The sequence below is a fragment of the Chinchilla lanigera genome, unplaced genomic scaffold, assembly GCF_000276665.1.
Source record: "Chinchilla lanigera isolate Chin_1 unplaced genomic scaffold, ChiLan1.0 scaffold00046, whole genome shotgun sequence".
Classification (NCBI taxonomy): Eukaryota; Metazoa; Chordata; class Mammalia; order Rodentia; family Chinchillidae; genus Chinchilla; species Chinchilla lanigera.
Genome location: NW_004955447.1, coordinates 2302096 through 2321929, shown reverse-complemented (window position 1 = coordinate 2321929; position 19834 = coordinate 2302096). Strand labels below are relative to the sequence as shown.

Below are 19834 nucleotides of genomic sequence, written 5' to 3'. Positions count from 1 at the left end.
CAACAGCACAACTAAAGTCCAGTAAGCACAAGTGAGCCACTCATGAAAAACAAACTTCTAGATGGGCATGATGGCTCACGCCTGTAATCCCAGCACTTGGGAGGCTGAGGCAGAAGGATTGCCAAGTTCAAGGCCAGCTTGGGCTGCATTGTGAGTTCAAGGCCAGCCTGAACTACATAGCAAAACTCTGTCTCAAAGAAAAAAAAAAAAGGAGACAGAATGAAAGGAAGAAAGAATGATGAAAGAAAAAAAGAGGACTTCTAGAATTACTTCAGAAAGTACCAAGAATAATAGGATGAGTGTGTTCAAAGAGGGGATCAATGACAATGTGTCTTTTATGGAAGTAGTTTTTTTATTTAAGCATTCACCAAATTTTTCAACCATACTTCATATACCAAAACTATTAATTCTTACTGATGTACAGAGAGTATCCTAACTTACGCCTAAAGAAAAGCTGAGTAATAATTATAAACACAGAGGTTACTCAAAATGGCTACCATTCTTTTTAAAAAGGAAACAGAAGAATGCCTCACGGAAACTGATTTTTACCCAATATTCCCCTACGATTTTAAATCAAGAGTCAGCATTTACTTTCTGAAGTACCTTCAGATATATGTCAACTAGCCTTTGCTTTCTTCCATAAAGATTTATGTGTCATGAAGACCTTGCCTTTTTATTTAATTTTGGATGTAAAATGGTCAAATATATAAAGATATGAATTTAGTGACTAATGCATAATTTCATTGCTGTTACAAATTGTTCACCAATAACAAATTATATTCAATTTATACATATGAAAGTTAAGGGGATGGGGATATAGCCCAGTGGTCGTGGGTTTGCCTAGCATGCCCAAGGCCCTGGTTCACTTCCCAGAAAGTTAACATAAAAAGAAAAAAAGAAAGTAAACACAGAATTTTTTCTAATAAATTATTTCACACAGGTATATGCTTATGAATCTATTTAATTGTTTAAACTGTGTTAGAGAACGCATATTTTAAAAAAACATTTCATTAGATTCAGTTGCAACAAAGATGATTTCCAATGGGAATTTCTTACACTAACTTGATTGCTGAAAAAAATTTTACCAAAAAAGCAAGTTCTTCTGCCAGGTCTGTGTATTATGTCAAAATGTGTCTTTTCAGTTATGTTTTAATTACATCATTTTCAGCAAATTGGTTTCATAAATATTAAAGATTACATTTTTAATAATTTTGTACACAGTTCCAGAACATGTTCTCCATTGATCATTTTTCTAATGAAGATATATAACTGACCTATGTTTACACATATATTTTCTCTACACAGTGAAATTTTTTTAAAGAAGAATGGCACAGAATATGCAAAAGCTCTGGCTCTCCAAAACAAAGCACAGCAAAAAAAAAAAGGACATTTAATTATGTCTCCAGGTTTTTACACTTTGAGTTTTATTTTCTTTGTCTTATTTTTTTAAATGCTAAAAACTATGACCTTAGGGAAGCATACCCCTCTGACAAGCACAATAATTGACCAATTTTAATATTTAGGTTTGAGAAGAAATTACCAAATGCGTAAAAACTTTACATTTTTATGGGGAAGTGAGTCTTGCATTATCTAAATATTTTAAAATTTGGCTTAAAATTCACTGGCGTGAATATGCTAACTGTCTGAATGAAATGGAGAGCCTCTCAAGACAGATGCCCAAGCAGGGAAGACCGGGGCTAATCAGCATAGCAGGAGTCGGGGGTCAGGGCCACTTTCACTGGCTTGGTCTCGCCGCCGTATGTAAGTGGGACCACAGCTGTGTAGCACTTGTTCCTGTTGTAAGCATAGCAGGTCTCTGGCTCACCGTCTTCCTCACAGAGGTTGCTCTGTGTGGCAGTAACTACCTGATTATTCAGCTCCACTTCTACAGGATCACATTTTTTACAGCTGAAAAGGAAAGGACACACACTAGTAATTCACATTAAATGCTGTAACAAAGTATGAGTGACTACACATTTCTATTTAAAATCAGTTAACTCGTGCAACCCTGACCTGTAATAAAAGATGACTTCTTTTGGATCTAATCATTTCTATCATACAGAACAGCTTAGGAGACTTTTCACCCTTTAATACATAAAATTAGTTGACAGTAAGCTATATAATGACATGATGATTTGATTGTTTTACCCACACCATACAGAAACTTCTATGGTATTAGGTTTATTTCCAACTATATAGTTCGTTTAAGTGAGTTATTTATGGCGACAAGAATATTTTTCGAAACTATTTGATATTGGACTCTATCATTTCCAAAGAAACATTTGCATATTTATGAACTGAAATCCATTTACTGAGCTAGTAATATAAAATGACCCTTCCTGTATCAATGACACTAGTTTCTTCTTTAGAATAGATGTATTGCTATCTTTTATCTGTCACAGTTCCATCAATCGTGATATTAATAACACAAGAATGTATTCAAAAGTTCAGAGACTTGTCAATGTTTATATGCCAACATATTTTCAGAAGCATTCTGACTAACAAGGTCAGTTAAAAGGTATTAGCTTCCACATATCTATTAGTATGAAAGAAAAATCTCTTACAGGTCAGACAAATGGTACACAAACTGGGTTCTCCGTGGTGAGGTGGGATCAGAGATATTCTCCCTGTTGTTCACAGGAACACTAAAAATAGAAACAAAGAAAAATAATGGAATACAGATATTATTTCTGATACAAGTATACTGCTGAAACAGTGCTATTGAATTGGAACGGTAGAGTCTCTACATCTAAGCACTCTAGTAATACAATGGTGCTTTGGTTCACAAACTCAATTGTCTCCATATTCTGACTGCAAACCGATGAGAACCCAGGGAAACCTCCCCACAAGGGCAACACTGAACCTAACCACGGAATCTGATTCGGTTCTCCTGCGTCTCAGTTTGTGACCAGAATCGTGGAAAGAACCAAATTCGTGAACGGAGGTACCACAGTATGATTACTCAGTTTTTAGCAGTCACTTTCTATACTTTAGGTATTTCCCACTCAGTATAAACCTCGAAACATCTAGAAAACCTTGCCAAACCCTTTTGTGATGATTATCTTGATCCTATCCCCTCCCCAACAAATGTTCCACACACAGTCTCACTAAAGCTCAGCTATACTTATTACAGAAAATGCCTGATCACAGCGGCTTGCTACAGAATGTTTGCTCTCCTAGAGTACATAAATTCTTTGAGGCAAAAATATTTATGTATTCCCAGCGCCTAGATAGAAACGTGATGTGGAGTATGTTCAATACCAGTAGAATGAAGAGACAGGCATATATGATTAACTACATTTTAAAGATATGCAAATTATGAATGAGAGAGATTAATGACCTTCCCAAATTCATACAATTAAGTAATAAAGCTGAAGGAAATGAAACATGAACCAGGCTGAAAGAAGTAGGCGAAAAATTTCTTCAAACAGAGGAACCAGTAATCATAAACACAGAAGTGGAAGAAAGTACCATGAATGTGAGGAAACAAAAGACGCCACAGGGTTGCTGGATTTTCAAACATAACATAAAAGTAGCAATGGACTTGAGAAGTTATGGCAAGCTTTGTAGGTTAAGCTGGAAGTTTGTAATATATTCTCAGAACAATACTGGGAAAACCACCCAAAGGGTTCCAAGCAGTATAGTGGTATACTGATAAGTGGCACATGGATTAGATTAATAAACAAAAGCAAATATTAAAAATAAATGAAAGTAAATATTTTAATATGTGCCAGGAACTATACAAGCTTTAAATGGAATCAGTATTCTCACAATAACCCTACGAAGTAGGCACTATCTGCCCCTATTTAAAGATGATGAAGTTTAGAATAGATAACTAATTTGCTTATCTTTTGCAAATGGGAAGAGAGCCAAGGCAGGGGACATAAAAAGAATTGAGATGTGTTATGTACATGTACCAACTCCCCATGATGAATGTGACCAATATGTACTACAAACATGTATTAACGAAAATAAGAGCACATAGCTCGTAAGTGACCCAAACAGAACCTGAAACAAAATTCTTAAACGCATTATCCCTATCCCATTAATTGAATGAGGTTGAATCCTGTGTTCTCTCTGTATGAGAGATATTTGGTTGGTGGAAAACTACTAATGTAGGAGTATTTAACAAGGAAAATTTATTACTGATTGGGGCCAATATAAATCTTATTTTGCAATTACTGCTAGTATTCTTGCTGCTGAATAAGAGCTGCATAGGATGTAACTCTAGATTATGTCAGAAATGAAATGACTAGCTCAAGTCCAGGCCATATGTGAAGACCGAGTCAAACTATCCAATTTGATCAGACTGTCTTGGCTTTATGCAGACATCTGAACGTAGTGTAAAATACTCAGTAGACCACAGATGGTACAAAATAAGACTCTTAGTGTTACCTGAAGCTTCAGTCTGAACTGATCAAGGACAACTGAAAAATTTTATTTAACTGAAATTACTCCACCTAAACAGGGGATCGTGATGACTGCACCACAAGCTTTACTACAATTTGATCTAGCTGTCCGTTTTTAGGGTATCTGGAACACTTTTATTCCTGCCTTCAACTCCTACAAAATTGTCTCAAGGTCATTAACAAGATTCAACCTCATGTAAGGTGCCCCACATCAAGAAGGGGCATAAAGATACAGGCATTACATTTAAATAATGCTTAATAACAGAAGTATCTCTGCTTACAGTGGGGGAAAAGAACTATGGAATGTCACACATACATAATTCGGATGTATCTCTCCACGATGTCCTCATTAGGGTTTTCGGGGGAGCGGATGACCCTGGAACTAACCCGGGCACACTGGCACTTATTGTCGGCAAGGATGGTCTTTTTCTCTTCATCTTGGGCTTCAAAGATAAAACATGTTATGAGAAAAGGGAACCAAAGTCAATTTATGTATTTTGTGATGAGTTCATCTGTCTTTCCTGTCTGCAGAAAAAATTTATTTTTTATGAAATTATGTACTGCATGATGGGAATTTATGATTCATCAGTTCCAGCTTTTCCCATTTGTTTTCTTTGCCGGTCTAAAACAGCTAAGTGGACTCTCACTTAGTGAAAGAAATCCAAATGCAGCCGAGAAGGAGTTTCCTTTTTTTTTTTTTTGGAGTGGGTACCAAGAATCAAACTCAGAACCTCATGCTTTCCAGGCAGGTGCTGTGCCATTGAACTAAACCCGTAGCCCTTCTCTTTTTTTTGTTGGATTGCTCTATGAAAACCTGGGTTGAAAGAATTCTGGTTTTCTTCTAATAGCTCCAACAGGGGCACAGCTCTGTGAATGATGTAGCTTTGTAAAAACCGGTGCCAAATGCCAAGGTCAGAGAGAAAACTAAACTCCAGAGTTTTCCCTAACCAAAGCATTAATTCAAAAGGGAACAAAAAATTTAAACAGCATTAGCTATTTTTTATATGTATAGTTGAAAAAATGCTATAAATTAGCAAAAATAGTTTAGAAATGATTGTGAGGTATAGGTTCAATTTAATATAATACATCAGCATATAGAAGTAATGAATAAATGAATACACAGGTAACAATTAAAACCTTAACTCTGAATGTCAATATTTATTGTCTAATTTAAGTATTACACAGAAAGGTCTGATTAGTATTGTAAGGGTCAAACAAAGAAAATTTCTTACTGGACTTAACAGATACTTGAGTTAATAACAGTATTATTTAATGATGCTATGATGTCAAAAATCTTTTTATTATAATCTTAGCTATGTGGTACTTAAAAATTCATCCCATTCAGCCTCAAATTAAAAAAAATTTAGTACATGAAATCAAGTTATAATGGTTAAATGGTTGAGATAGATATCAATCTAAGTTCAAGGGCAAAGTGAACTACATAGTGAGTTCAAAGCCAGCCTGAAATACATAGCAAGACTCTGTCTCAAAAAATAATTTTTTTAAATAAAAAGAAAAGATTGATCACTGTAACTGGAAATCTAATTATTCCCAAGGTGATTCCCAGAGCAGAGAGAACCTAATTGCAATATTTCAGTCTAATGATAAGAGCCATTACAAAAATACTTTAAGATCACTGTAACCAAAGCACTTTGTAATAATTAAGTCATTATTCAAAGTTCTCAATAAATCTTCTGACACAGCTCTGTATGATACTGAAGAAGGCAATTCAGGACAATGGCACACCTCTTAAAGCACTGTGAAAAGAGTAAAGTAATTCCAGTGGGGTCATCTTCCCTACTTCTATATTCATAACTCTTCAGGGTTTTTCTCAGTGAAATATAAATGAGTATGTAATGCCTGATCAAAAAATACAACCTAAGAGTCAAGTAAATGACTTGATTATTGAATATTAAATGAAAAAATCTATATTCTATTATGAAATACAATGTATTTCCTTAATAGAAATCTAGGAAGAACTTATGATAACTATTGGTATGTAAAAATATTAGACAAGCTAATACATCTACTAAAAAATATACAAATACTCTCTACTCACCAGGACTTAAACATTCTCTTACCTACAGTCTTCATTTTTCCTAATAAATCTGCTATTAGGGATTTGCCTTACTTTAGTCCAAGAGTATCTGGGACATAGTAGGTACTCAGTAAACACTTGTTAAATTTAATTTAATTCATTCAAATAAAAAAATAGAAGTAAAGCACATGGTGCATACCCGTAATCCCAGCACTCTGGGAGGCAGGATGAGAGAATTGCAATTCAAGAACAGCCTGAGCAATTTAGCAACACCTTATCTCAAAAAGGGAAAAGGGGATGCAGCTCAGCGTGAAGGACCTGAATTCAATCCCCAGACAGAAAGAAAGAGAATTACATAACAATGCGTGGTAGATATGACCAGAATGAGTTTATTGAAAGATGGTTCCTTTTTTTGGTATCTTTTGTTTTCTGGTTTTTTTTGGGGGGGTGCTTGAGACAGGGTCTCGCTATGCAGCTCAGGCTGGCCTTGAACTTGCAACAATCCTCCTGCCTCAGCCTCCCGTGTGCTGGCATTACAGGCATGCACCACCACACCCGGCTTGTTTTCGTTTTTTTGAGACAGACTCTTGCTTTGCATTCTAAATTGGCCTTGAACACACTGTGCGCCCAGGTTGGCATCAAACTCTTAGAGATCCTTCTACCTCAGCCTCCCCAATGCTAGGATTATAGGCATGTGCCACCATGCCCAGCAAAAAAAAATGGTAGTTTAGGGTAGAAGTTAAGAGTATCAACTACAGGGTAATTTTGCCCAGATTCTCCTTACCGCTTGCTGCTGTGTGACCCTGGGTAAATTATTTCACCACTAAAATTTTTATCTTTAAATATTATTAAAACATTATTCTTGATGCTATTAGTAAAAATATATATAATGACTATTCTTAATTGTAGTTCTGCTCTGTCTAAAAATAAGAACAGGTTCATTAAGTATTAATAACAATTCAGATGAATTATATCACTATTAATTCATGCCTTCTAGATGAAAATTATTTAACACTGCATGCATTTCTATATTCAGAACATACCCATTTTCAAACGGATGTGTGAAAGGTCAATAAACAAAAAAGTCAGATATACAACTATTAAATCATAGACAATGTGATTAAACATTATGGAAGGGTCATTAAATATACCTGTGGGCTCAGAGCTAGAAAAGTTGTTAGGAATAATACCAGTCTTTCTGGGGAAATAAATCTCAGTGCTTTCTATATCCTATTACAGTAATTATTACTTCACTTGTCTCGAATATTAATTTAAGAGACAAGACCACATTACCAATTTTAAGATATATGGACATTCACACAAGTGTGGCTGTAAGTTAGCCAAAAATACCTATTTTCCCATTTTGTAGGTTTGTAATAGACAAACAACTATGAGACAAGGAAGAAGAAGAAGAATAACATTGAGTCTTGTCTGTGTAAATAGCACTGACAAAATAAAGATTCCAGCATGTTAGAAGTAGCGGGCTAGCTGGGCAACCAAGGACTAAACATAAATCTTTACATCAGAAAAACGGATCTGCGCTACATCTTTCCTTTTATCCGAGCTCATTTTATAAATGCCACATACCTGTTACAAGAACAGCCTTAACAAAAATGGCCAGGACTCCCCAGAAAAGCATACGGTTCTTCATCTTGGCTTCACTTCTTTTGAAAAACTGGAGCCACAAAGTCAGGGGTAAGGTGTGTGATCTCCGAGTGTGCAAATGATGGTGCTTCTGCTTTCTTAAAATAACACACCAGGCAACTAACAAACTCAAAACAATCACAACTGCGGTTGAATGCTGAACTTTAAAGGCCACAGTGGAAAAAGAGTATGATTCATATTTAAAGTACCTCATTCTAAAGCATCCCCAAAAGCCCTGATTTCATGCAACCATTTTTTATTTTGCATTTATGCTCCAGAAATGTATAAACCAGAAAACCAATAATAATGTCAACTCAGGAGCCCAATAAGAATGTTTAGATAGGGATTCTCAAGTTTATTATCTACATATATTCATATTAATCCTCAAATCAAAAGTCTCATATTTGTTGTGGCGGGAACAATAAATAAAGTGAAGGAAAGGGAATGAAACCCTTTAAATGAAAGGGCTTTAAAGTTGCGACTGTATCTTGAGCCAATTTTTTCTACTAGGCTTAATTAACTAAGATATCACACCTAGATATCTATACTCTTGTTACAGTAATTTTATAAAGCTCAAACATGTTAGAATTAGAAACTGGTGGATACTGGTGGATACTGAATGGATCAGCTCCACATTTTAATTTCACAGCATTAAGGCAGATCTGTGTTTTCCCGTCTAGTAATACCTTTCAGAATTGTAAAGTCATGAGATGATTTTTATTTGAGATGCCTGCACAGAAAATTGAACCACAAAAGTATTTTTGTTTAAATTTTTTCACTTGATTAATGTCATTTTTTAAAAAATTGAGCTTTTGCATAGCTGCTCCCTAGCCCCTCTCCAACATGCTAGAATTTTTCTCTTATCTCCAAGAATATGTTGGTTACATTTATATGTAACAACCCCATATCAGTGTTACTTTTGGTTCTTAGCTCTAATTTTTAAAGGGCCTCCTAGAATTTAAGAGGTTATAAATATACTTCAGGGTCACAATCAGGTAAGCTAGAGGTGTAGAAATGGCAAAACCAAAGAGACAGAGTATTATGGCTCACACATAATTATATTCCTTTAAAAATATGTATTTAAAATCTAGCAAGAACAAAGTACCAGGTAGTAGAATGTGAAATACTACCTACTACACCATCAAAGTTTATTCTCACTTTAACTTCTATTATCAATAGGATTTAGAAACTACTTGCATCTAAGAAAAATATGCTGGGGGGCCGGGGATATAGCTCAGTGGCACAAGTGCCTGCCTGGCAAGTGCAAGGTCCTGAGTTTGATTCCTGGTACAAAAAAAAAAAAAAAGCTGGAATCATGTGAACAATTTTATGTATGAGAAAAAGGTGGCGCATACCTATAATCTCAGCACTCTGGAAGACTGAGGCAGGATGATCACAAGTTCAGTTCCACTCTGGGCAATTTAGTGACTGGGCAAGAACTTATGTCAAAATAAAATTAGAGCTGGGGATGTACCTCAATGCAAAGGCCCTGGGTTCAACCCCTAGTCTCACAATTAATAATACATAAATAGCAGCAAGTTACCTGATAATCATGTACACTAGACATTAGAATCTGATGTACATGGGACATTCAAGTTTCAAAGGCAGCAGACCAGCCAGGGGAAGGGATGGGGGTGGGTAACCAGCCTTAACTATTTACGAAAGAGCAAGACATTAATAATGTTTTAAAAGTAGGCTCACTACTTTTAAAGAGTCAGCTGAAGTTTCTACTTATGTTTACAAATCTGTGCTATTGGTAAATTCTATCATTCTTTTCAGCATGAATAAGTGTGTGTGCACATGTGAGTATCCCAGTTTTTCATCTCCCGTTCCAGTTACATGAGGTAAGTATGACTGAGAACTTAGCTATGTGTTCCAAATTCTTCACCAAGAAATGGTTTCTCTTTCTACATTCATATTTAAGATTCATGGGATAAGAATTTTAGTGACAGGGCTGGGGATATGGCTCAGCAGCACAGTGCCTGCCTGGCAAGCACAAAGTTCTGAGTTTGATTCCAGGTACAAAAAAAATTTTCAGTGATAGGCTCACCTAGATAAAAGAGATCTTAAAGAGATAATTTAGTCTCAACTTTATAGTTTGCTGAAAGTTTGTTTCTATTTTTAATACAACAGACATCCTAAGTTCAGCATTTATTTGAAAACAGCTGAGCCAGCTGGATGCTGACTCCCTGAGGACACTCAAACCGTGACAGGACTGTACCTCTCGGGACAGCGAGAACATGCTCCCTGTGCTTCCCTCCTCCTCCCTGGGGTCCTCCGACTTGCTGACTCTTTCTCTGAATATTGAAGGAAGGAAGGCTTAACTCAGCCTTCTCTTTGCTCTCATCCTATTTAATTTTATTTTATCCCACGGCTTTAAATACATAGGTCTAGCCTTGTATTTGCCCACTGAGCTTTAAACTCCTATATCCAACTTTCTATTTTTTATCTCTACTTGTCAACAGGTAACTAAAACTTAACCATGTAAAATAGTACCATTGACGACCAACCCATGCTCACGCTCCCATACTTCATCTCAAATCTGTCCCATCTCAGTAAAGGACACCTCCATCCACCTGGCTGCTCAAGCCAAAATCTTCTGCTTTGACTCCTTTTTTCTTCTCCCCCATATCTAATCCAGCACCACAACCTGTTGGCTTTATCTCCACAATACACCCCAAATTCATCGATTCTCTTTTCACTACCACCCCACCCCAAGCACCATCCTCTGTCCCAGATTACAACAGTCTCTAATAAAAAGTAACTTCCTTTCCCCCGGAGTTGGGGGCCAGGGCACAGAGTTGACCAAACAACTAAAGAGAGCCAGAGAATTCTTCCTCAGTTTCAAAAGCGGGAAGAGAGAACTGACTTCCATCAACCACCACCCGCCACTCCGACACCCCCAGCTCCAGTACAGGAGACTAGCAGGGCAAGGGAAGTGTCAGCAGGAGGGCTGACATTGTAATGAGAGCTGCCCCACCTTCACCCTTGCGGGAGTAGGGGCAGGGTACTTTCCTTCCCAAACCAAGAGAGGAAGAATTTTATGAAAATCATTCAAATAGATCAGGGGCTCTGAAAGAAGGAAATACTGAGAAGCACTGTGACATAATGATTAAGAGGAAGGACTCTAGGTTTATCTCCCAGGTCTTGCTCTAGTTGTGTGACACTAGACAAACCACTTAGCTTCTCTGCTTATGTCCCCTTGTCTGTAAAGTGAGGAAGATACCCTTTTTTAAGTTGAGGATGTTCTCTTTTATTCCTAGTCTGCTGGAAGTTTTTATCAGATACTGGATTTTTCCATATCTTTTTCTCTGTTTTGAAACGACCATATAGTTTTCCTTTTTTTTCCTGGAATTTTTTTTTTTTTTTTGAGACAGTGTTCTGCTATGCAGTTCATTCAGCCTGGCTTTGAACTCTGTAGCCCAGGGTGGCCTTGAATTCATGACAATCTTCCTGCCTCCCAAGTGCTGGAATTATAGGCATGTGCCACCATACCCAGCTAGTATTGATTTTTCCTTTATTGATTTTTTCTTTTCCAGTATTGATTTTTAAATGTTAAACTGACCTTTTATTCCCAGGATAAACTCCACTTAATCATGATGTAATATTGAAGATAAATTGCAGGATATGATTTACTAAAACTTTATTTTGAATTTCTGCTTTTGCATTCTTGAGGGATATTGGTTTACAATGTTCTTTTCTTGTCGCGTCTTTGACCAGTTTTTTATTACAATCATGCTGACCCAGAAGAATGGTTTAGAAGTATTTCCTCCTCTCTAACTTCCTGGGAGAGTTTATGTGGAATTCATATGATTTTTTCCTTAAACCCTCGGCGGAATTCACCAGTGATGCTATGACCTAGAACCCCTACGGCAGCAGATGGACCAACAGTAGTTGGCTCCTTGTTTCATTCCTGTCTCTCAGAAATCACTGTTCTCTGTTCCTAACGTCTTGAAAACAACTACTACTTCATAAATTTGGCCAAGTTTAGTTTTGTTTTTGCACTACTGGGGATTGAACAAGGGCCTTTGCTCTGAGCTATATATCCAGGCTTGCTTGCTTGGTTTCTATTTGCTCTTCTTTTTTCTTTTCTTGGGGTTTTTGAGACAGCATCTTGCTGTATACTTTAGGCTGACCTTGAACTTCCTCTTTAGCTCAGGCTGGCCAGAACTCACGGTAATCCTCCCGCCTCAGCCTCCCAAGTGCTGGGATTACAGGCTTGCACTACCATGCCTCAGAGTGCTAGAATTGCAGGATGCCTGTCAGTTTTTTATCCTGTTTCATATGGGAAGGTAAATCTGGTCTCTGTTATTCTATTTTGTTTAGAACTGGAAGACAGACACTTGAAATTAAAAGTTTGAGATAAAAGTTTTTAGACAGAACTAGACTTTTCAAAATTAGGCTTTTTATAACAATTTTAAGATAATAGCAAATAAGCAAGACTTTTAATTATGAAAAAATAGTTCTTACTTTGGCAGCAAAAATACTAAAATTGGAATTATGAAAAAATATGGAACCTCCTTAAAATTTTGTCGAGAAGAAAAAATTTTTAGTAATAATAACTTGGAAGTAATAATTGGGAGAGAAACGATTTCACGTTTATAATATATTAAACTATTCCTTGCATCAAGTCTTCTGCTACTAGCAAAGTGATCTGTTCAAAAAGTAAATCACATGACACTTGATCACATTGAGAATCAACTTGCCGGGCGTGAGGGCACGTGCCTGTAATCCCAGCCCTCAGAAGGCTGAGGCAGGCAGATCTCTGTGAGTTTGAGGACAGCCTGGGCTACAAAGTGAGTTCAAGACCAACATGAACTACAAGACCCTGTCTCAGAAAAAAAAAGGGAATCAACTCAAACTCATCCTACCTGGTCACTCACAATTCTCCCTTTCACTCACCAGCCTTCATCTACTTCCGCTGGGCCCTTTGCGCTTTCTACTTCCTGTTCTCTGCCGGGAACACCTTCCACTCCCTCGCACGACCGGCCCCTTACCACCTTCAAGGCTCAAGTCAAGCAGCACTGCCTCAGACAGAGCCTCCGCAGTTCCAGTCATCCTGACCAGTCCAGCACTAGTCACTGTCTTATTTTTACAAGAAAACTGCCTCTGAGTTTAAATCCTCTAATAGTTATTGGTCTCTTCTTTACATAGGCTTATCTTGTCAATGTCCCTCTTAAAGTATAATACGCACATATATATACAAATCGTGTTATTCGATCAGTAATCACCAATACAAAGCACAGCAAAATTGTCCACCTAAAATGACAATGTCTCTTTTTTGGTAGTGTTGCGGGGAAAATGGAATCAACAGTAGCCAGGAACTCAGAATAAGAAAGGAAATTTTATCGATGCCAGTGGACCGCAGAGGAGTAATCTCCAAAGTCGGAGGTGTTGATTACAGGGAGCTTATCTTATTTATAAGGTGGCAAATAGAAGTTACAAGAACAAGGTAAGCTTTTGCTGAAGGTTATGGGACAATGGGTATCTTGTGGTGAGCACAGTTGTATGTAGCAAAAAAGTTTTTAGCACATTCACAGAAGTTTCAATTTGACAACAAATCATACGATTTAGCTGAGTTCAGTGGTGGAGAACTGAATGACTGCAGCTTTATTGAACAAAATGACTGCAGTTAGGTTAGGATTTATGCTTCACTAGCTATGCTACACAACTGACTTCAATTAAATGTAAAAATCAACTAAAAAGCCCCCCTTTTTCTCTTCTTGCAGCATTAGGGGTTGAACACAGGATCTTACATATGCTAGGCAAATGTTCTAGTGCTGTGGCATAGCATCAGTTTGTTAATTTTGTTTTATATTTTACTTTCAGACAGCATCTCTAAACTGCCCACGCTGACCTTGAGCTTCTGATCTTCTCATCTCAACCTTCTGAGTAGCTGGGACCACACACATGAGCCATTGCCCTTGATTCTAAAGTGCCCTTCTTAAAAGTGTTTCTATAAAATGATGACTTCCCCACATTTCATACTTAAACAGAATCTGGGTCCCTAAGTTTTAGATTGTTAACCTCAGCCCAACAACACAATCTTCCAGGTTCTCTTTGAATCTGGATTCTCGAACTCAAGACACTCGTTATTCTCTCTGGTTCACAATGTCTGCATCTTGACACACGTTCCATCTGGTCTCTTTAAGTCACTGAGAGAAATGTTCAGTGGGCTAGTGTTTAAGACAGATTTCAGGGCCACACATCTGAAGCCCTATGTATCAACTAACAACAGCCCATTAGTAAGCACATTTTTGGTACAGTAACTCATTTCAAGTTAACCCAACACTCATACTATTGCACAGATTGAAATTCTCCATTTCACCCTTAGCGTGAGTACTTACAAAAATCCACTTCTCAGGCTGGGGATGTAGTGCAGTGGTAGAGGGCCTGCCTAGCATGCACAAGGTCCTGGCCAGGGAGCACCACACACAAAGATAAACAATAAATAACTCAATGTCTCATTTAGCCTCTATAATACCATGTGATTTTTTCCATTTAATGTCTTCTAATACAAAAAAGATCCTTAATAGCAGCCTGGCATTTTGCCGTGTAAACATTTAGAAGAAATTTTTTAATAGCATTCTTGGCTTTAAATCTAAAATGTGGCTGAAATCTTTTGCCCTTGCTTTTAATGGATTAAATTTCCCATTTACTGTAGTAATGCATATTTCTCATTTTTCCTTAAACCTGAAAACAAAAACAAGTTTAGGTAATGAATAGACTTACCCAATCAGTTTTAAAAAATTGGAAAAAAAAATTAAGTTCATGCTAAACCTTGAATTAAAAGTCAACCTATAAATTCCAAATAATCTAAAAACCTGTAGATTTTAGAAGCAACTTCTCAATGTCCCCAAAAGTGCTACCCAAGGAGAATTACGCATTTGTGCGTGAGGTTCTAACTATACACAGCAAAAAGCTCTGGCATTACAAGCGATAAGTGACGTGAAAGTGAATCACGCACACCGACGGTGAGAGGGTGAGGAAAACGTGTGGATCCACACTGCGGAGCCTGCCTGGCCATGAAGGAGAACAGCACTGCGTCATGTGCAGGACAACAGTGGACCCCTGTGATGGACAAAAGAAGCCAGAGTCAGAAAGACAAACATCACACGTTCTCCCAACACGGGAACCCTAAGCAAGATGGCGGGAAGTAGAACGCAGAGGGTTAGATGAGAGGAGAGGAGCGACCGAGAAGGGTGGGGTGTGAGGGTAGGTAATAGGGAGAGAGATGATCTGAATAAACGTATTAAAACAAAATGTGAACCAGGAAAAAAAAAAAAGATATTGTAAAACAAAATGTGAACTAGGGAGAAGGTAGAGCAAGGGGTTACAGGAAGGTGGAAATGATCAAAGTACTGTATGCTACAGGCACGTTGTGAGCCATCCAAAATGAACCATTAATCGTTATAACCAGTACAAACCAAATGGCGCACTGCTCTGCCATAAAGAAGGATAAACCTGAGTCGTTTCTAGGAAAATGGACGCACCTTGAGAACAAATGTTAAGCGAAATAAATCAGACTCACAAGTTTAAATATCACATGGTTCCTCTTATATGAGAAACCTAAACTCTGAACAAAGAGCAAAATAAAAGACAGATAACAGGAAAAAGGGAGACACATCTTTTGTGAAAAAGAAGGGGACAAAGAGATGCAGGGAGTGGGGAGGGAGGGGAGCAAAGGGAACAAAAAGCTCATACATACTGTGCACCAGCACCAGCCCCACAAGGACTGTGCTTACTGCGCACAGCAAACGTGCTCATGAAAACTAGAACTGAAAGGGGACACGCTAAAAATTTAAAATAAAATTGAGAAAAATGTGAAAAGAGAAGCAACAGTTCTGACATCTCTGTAAGCTACCTCCTTTCATTTTCCTTTCTTTCATATGAAAAATTCCACAATCTCTTGATTTCAAGGAGGAAAAAATATTAACAGAGACTGTAAAATATATATTTAAGATAAAAATTCTGTATCTGACAAATTTCCAGCCTATCACAGTGGAACTCTATGTTTACTTTTATCCTTAAGAGCATGTAACAAGCTTGGAAACCCAGAATGCCCTGACATTCCCACAGGAAGATATGTAGTATCAGAGATTTCTATACAAAAAGCAACACTTGTAAAAAATATGTTAAAGGATCATCAGCAACACAGCATTTGTAATTTCCCTAGATATACTCGAGCTCTGGCCCCTATATCTTTGCTACAATTCCTAGCCAACTATTGAATCAACCCTGAGAAATAAACAGAGAGAATATTCTATTAGCACTAGAGGGAAGATCTGTCAAGAGACGATCACATCAAGAATGATCTTCAAGAGAAATTAAACAAGGCAAAGCATGTGAAGGCAAAAAATCATTGTGTGTACTAGACACATATTTAAGTTCAGTATTAAACAAACTAAAAGTTCCCAAATTACCTACAGTTTCACAAATCAGTCCTGTACAGGAAGACTAAGGAAGGGCAGAAGAGCCGCTCCTCTAGGAGAGTGAGACGGGCCCACCTGCCTGGCAATCGCCCCACCATCCTGCCCCTGGCGGAACCTCCACTCATCCTGCAGGTGCTGCTGCCAGCCCTACAGCAGCAGGGGTGACTCGGCCAGGACCAGCCAGCACAAACTTAAAGAGGAGCCAATACCATGAAGGAGTACGTAAGCAACTGCAACTGTATTTGTGACATTTCACTTCTGAAACAGTAGCAGGCTATGGATGTTGGATGTGTTATCCTCCACAATTTGTATATTCAGAATAAGTTAGAAACAACTGAGTCACTATCAATACTTTGTGTTCCTTTTTGGTCACATGTATATCTTATGTACTGATTTGAAATAGAATTTTTATCTTTGAAGTAGTTGTCCACTATGTTGGCACAGGTTGACATAAAGCCTCTGTTTAGGTTTACCTCATGTACTATTATATAAAAAATTATTTCCCAATGGGCATGGTGCTGTACTCCTGTAATCCCAGCACTCAGAAGGCTGAGGCAGGACGATCTGATCGCAGCAAGTTTGAGGCCAGCTGGGGCTACATGATGAGACCCTGTCTCTCTTACTAAATGGGGATTTGGTTTCTCTTTTTCTATTTTTCAGGAGGCGTTCACTGCAGACTTGGTATTGGCGCTGCACTCTCATTAGCTGACCATCACGCTCTTGATGCCCCATACAGCAATGCCCATCCAGGTCCGGCTTTCCCAGAGGTCAGTTAGATGGGAGGCAAGGCCAGCAAGCACACTGGATAATACTTTACATCTGGGCCAGCTGCTGGGAGGGAGACAAAGCACAGTGCTGAGAGCACGAGACAGAGAAGGGCCTTGAAACGGGCGGAGAAGGCCAGGCGGCCAGAGTCCACGCCACCCGGCCCAACCTGACACAGATGCAGCGGCTTCGAACAGACCACGCTCTCCCCGCTGAACTGCCGCAGCCCCGGCCCCTGCACGCGGCCGGGCGAGCTGAGCTCCACACCACCCAAGCCGGCAGCAGGGGACTGGCCTCCTCGTTTTCAGACTCTCTGCCCTCTATTTTGCTTCCTCCCTCCCTCGTCTAGCTTTGGAAGTCCTCCGCTTCTCAGGCTGCTATGCTTACCCTGGGCACCCTCAGAGAATAGCGCCTCCTCCCAGTTAAAGCCCTACAGGCTCTGGGTACCAGGCAGGGGCCACGTGAAGCAAACCAAACTCATTTGGAAGTCTGCCGAGCCCAAGCCACAAAGATACTGTTCTAAGAGAGGGAACGAAGCAAAGGCAGGGCGGGGAGAGTGGGGCCTGCTCATGGCATGGTGGAAAACTCTCGGACCCAGGAGGGAAAGAGGGAGCCATAGTAGACGACGCTGTGGACTTATATATGAGGAACTTTTTTCTCTATTTAAATTGTACAAGTTAAAATCTATTTTGAAATTTTTGGAGGGTGTGTTTTGAGACAGGTTCTCATCCTGTAGCCCAGGCTGGCCTTCCAGGCAATGAGGTGAGTGCTGGGATTACAGGTGCGTACCACCACACCAGGCTATTTTTGTCATTCTACGTCAATCTTAGTCATTCTAAAGTTAAATGTTGATCCTTGGCCTATGTTGTAGTCCATTTTACTGCACTAAAAGCTATTATACTTCCCCACCTATATGGAGAAATTTGGTTTGTTTTTTTTTTGTTCTTGAGACAGGGTCTGGCTGTGTAGTTCAAGCCAGCCTTGAACTCACATGTAGCATAGGCCGGCCTTGAGCTTTAGGCAATCCTCCTGGTTCAGCCTCCTGAGTGCTGGGATGTGCCACCACACCCAGTTACAAATTTCTTCTAAGTGGCATTTTTTAACCCTGCATATTTTGGTTCTTGCACGTACAGCCTGTCATGTTGATCTTAACCCAATCACAGTACAGTATAAGTGAAATATCAGGTGGCCAACACTGAAGTTAAAAAGTATTCAAAACATGAGGAAGAAACCAGATCCCACAGTCTTTCTAAAAATTAAAAAAATAAGACAAACATAAAGCTGAATTCTCTCTGGCACAACTCTCCGTGAAGACTCACAGGCAGGCTTCCGTGGTTAGGTGTTTGCAGGGGAAGCGCACCTGTGCTGTGGTCTGCTTTAAATAACCGTGCACCTGCGGCGGCCTTTTCAAAAGTGCTATTTGGGATGCTGCTGTCGTTGTTTGCCCACACGCAGCGCCCTCCCCACCACACTTTCTGTCAGGTCCTCATTTACACACGGCCCACTCCCAAAGCCTCACCTGAAGGAAACCTGTTTAGACGGCAGGAAAATTTCTCTGAAACACAGTAACAAACAAGATTCTCAGAAAACCCCTCTGTCGCCTTAACCCAGGCCCTTGAGCTCCGGACTCCCAGTGGTCTGCTCCCTCTCTGATACAGGGAAACTTGGGATCTATTTTTGGGAGAGGCCTCTGCTCCAGTCAAATATATCTGCTTTCTTTTTCCTTTAAGGTATGATTCGCTAATTCCTGTTTCAGTCTTTTTATTATTTTTCTTACCATAAACTTAACTTTCTTTACTTCAATTCTTGTCAGAATCCTAAAATCTTTAAAACTGGTTCTAGTGAGCCGTGCTGAGTCACCCGTGGAGTCCCCCGCCAGGCCCCCTCGGCCCCACCAGCTCACTTTGGCTCTCCACAGCCATACAGAGTGGCAAGCTCATCTACAGCCCGGCACCTTCCTGTATGCCCCCCACTTCTAACCTACACTTTGTAGAGTGCAGAGGGGGTTGCAAAGAATACTGAGTGACACTCGGGAAGGGGAGCTACTGGTAAGCCTGAGGGGCGCGGCTCCACAGCGGGGCCTGCGCTGCGAGTGGGCGAGCACAGGGTTCTGTCCCCACTGCCACCACAAAAAGAGACCAAAACTAGTAAGATGTATTTGGGAAAACAGGTGAGAAAATAAATGTGTTCTTGTTCGAATGTTTCTATTTAAAGTGTTTACACAGGACGTGCCATTCAAACCCCATTTTAATGATAAGGAGAAAGGAGAAAGTGTAAGCCCCTTGTCCTGGATACTCGGTGATTCCTAAGCACTGGACAGGACTGTAACTGCGTCTGCAGACAGCATGGACTCGGTCCTCCCAGGGTCCCAACAGCAAGGCCTCCAGAGCCCGGACTGCCTGGGGTCAACGGGGCTTCGCAAAGCTAGTGAAAATCTCTTTTCCTTTCATTTATAAAATGGCATGACTACAATGCATACACAACACTGATGAGTACTGGTACGTAAACAAAGTATTATTTCAGCACCTTTTAGATGGAGAAAAGAT

At 39.3% G+C, this 19834-nt stretch overlaps 1 protein-coding gene across 2 annotated transcripts in view; it reads right to left on the bottom strand.

The window, feature by feature from the left end:
- Window positions 1-333: 333 nt before the first annotated feature.
- The window catches only part of Jchain (joining chain of multimeric IgA and IgM), a 29210-nt gene continuing 9709 nt past the window's right edge, over window positions 334-19834 (bottom strand). The window contains exons 1-4 of one of the 2 annotated variants that reach the window (XM_005392781.2): window positions 8035-8261; window positions 4726-4852; window positions 2565-2645; window positions 334-1908 (exon numbers count right to left, since the gene is read on the bottom strand). In XM_005392781.2, the coding sequence (XP_005392838.2) occupies window positions 1698-1908; window positions 2565-2645; window positions 4726-4852; window positions 8035-8098 (483 nt within the window). In that variant the 5' untranslated portion in view covers window positions 8099-8261 and the 3' untranslated portion in view covers window positions 334-1697. Of the gene's footprint in view, window positions 1909-2564; window positions 2646-4725; window positions 4853-8034; window positions 8262-19834 lie in introns of those variants that run through there. The other variant, XM_005392783.2, reaches the window with a different exon arrangement.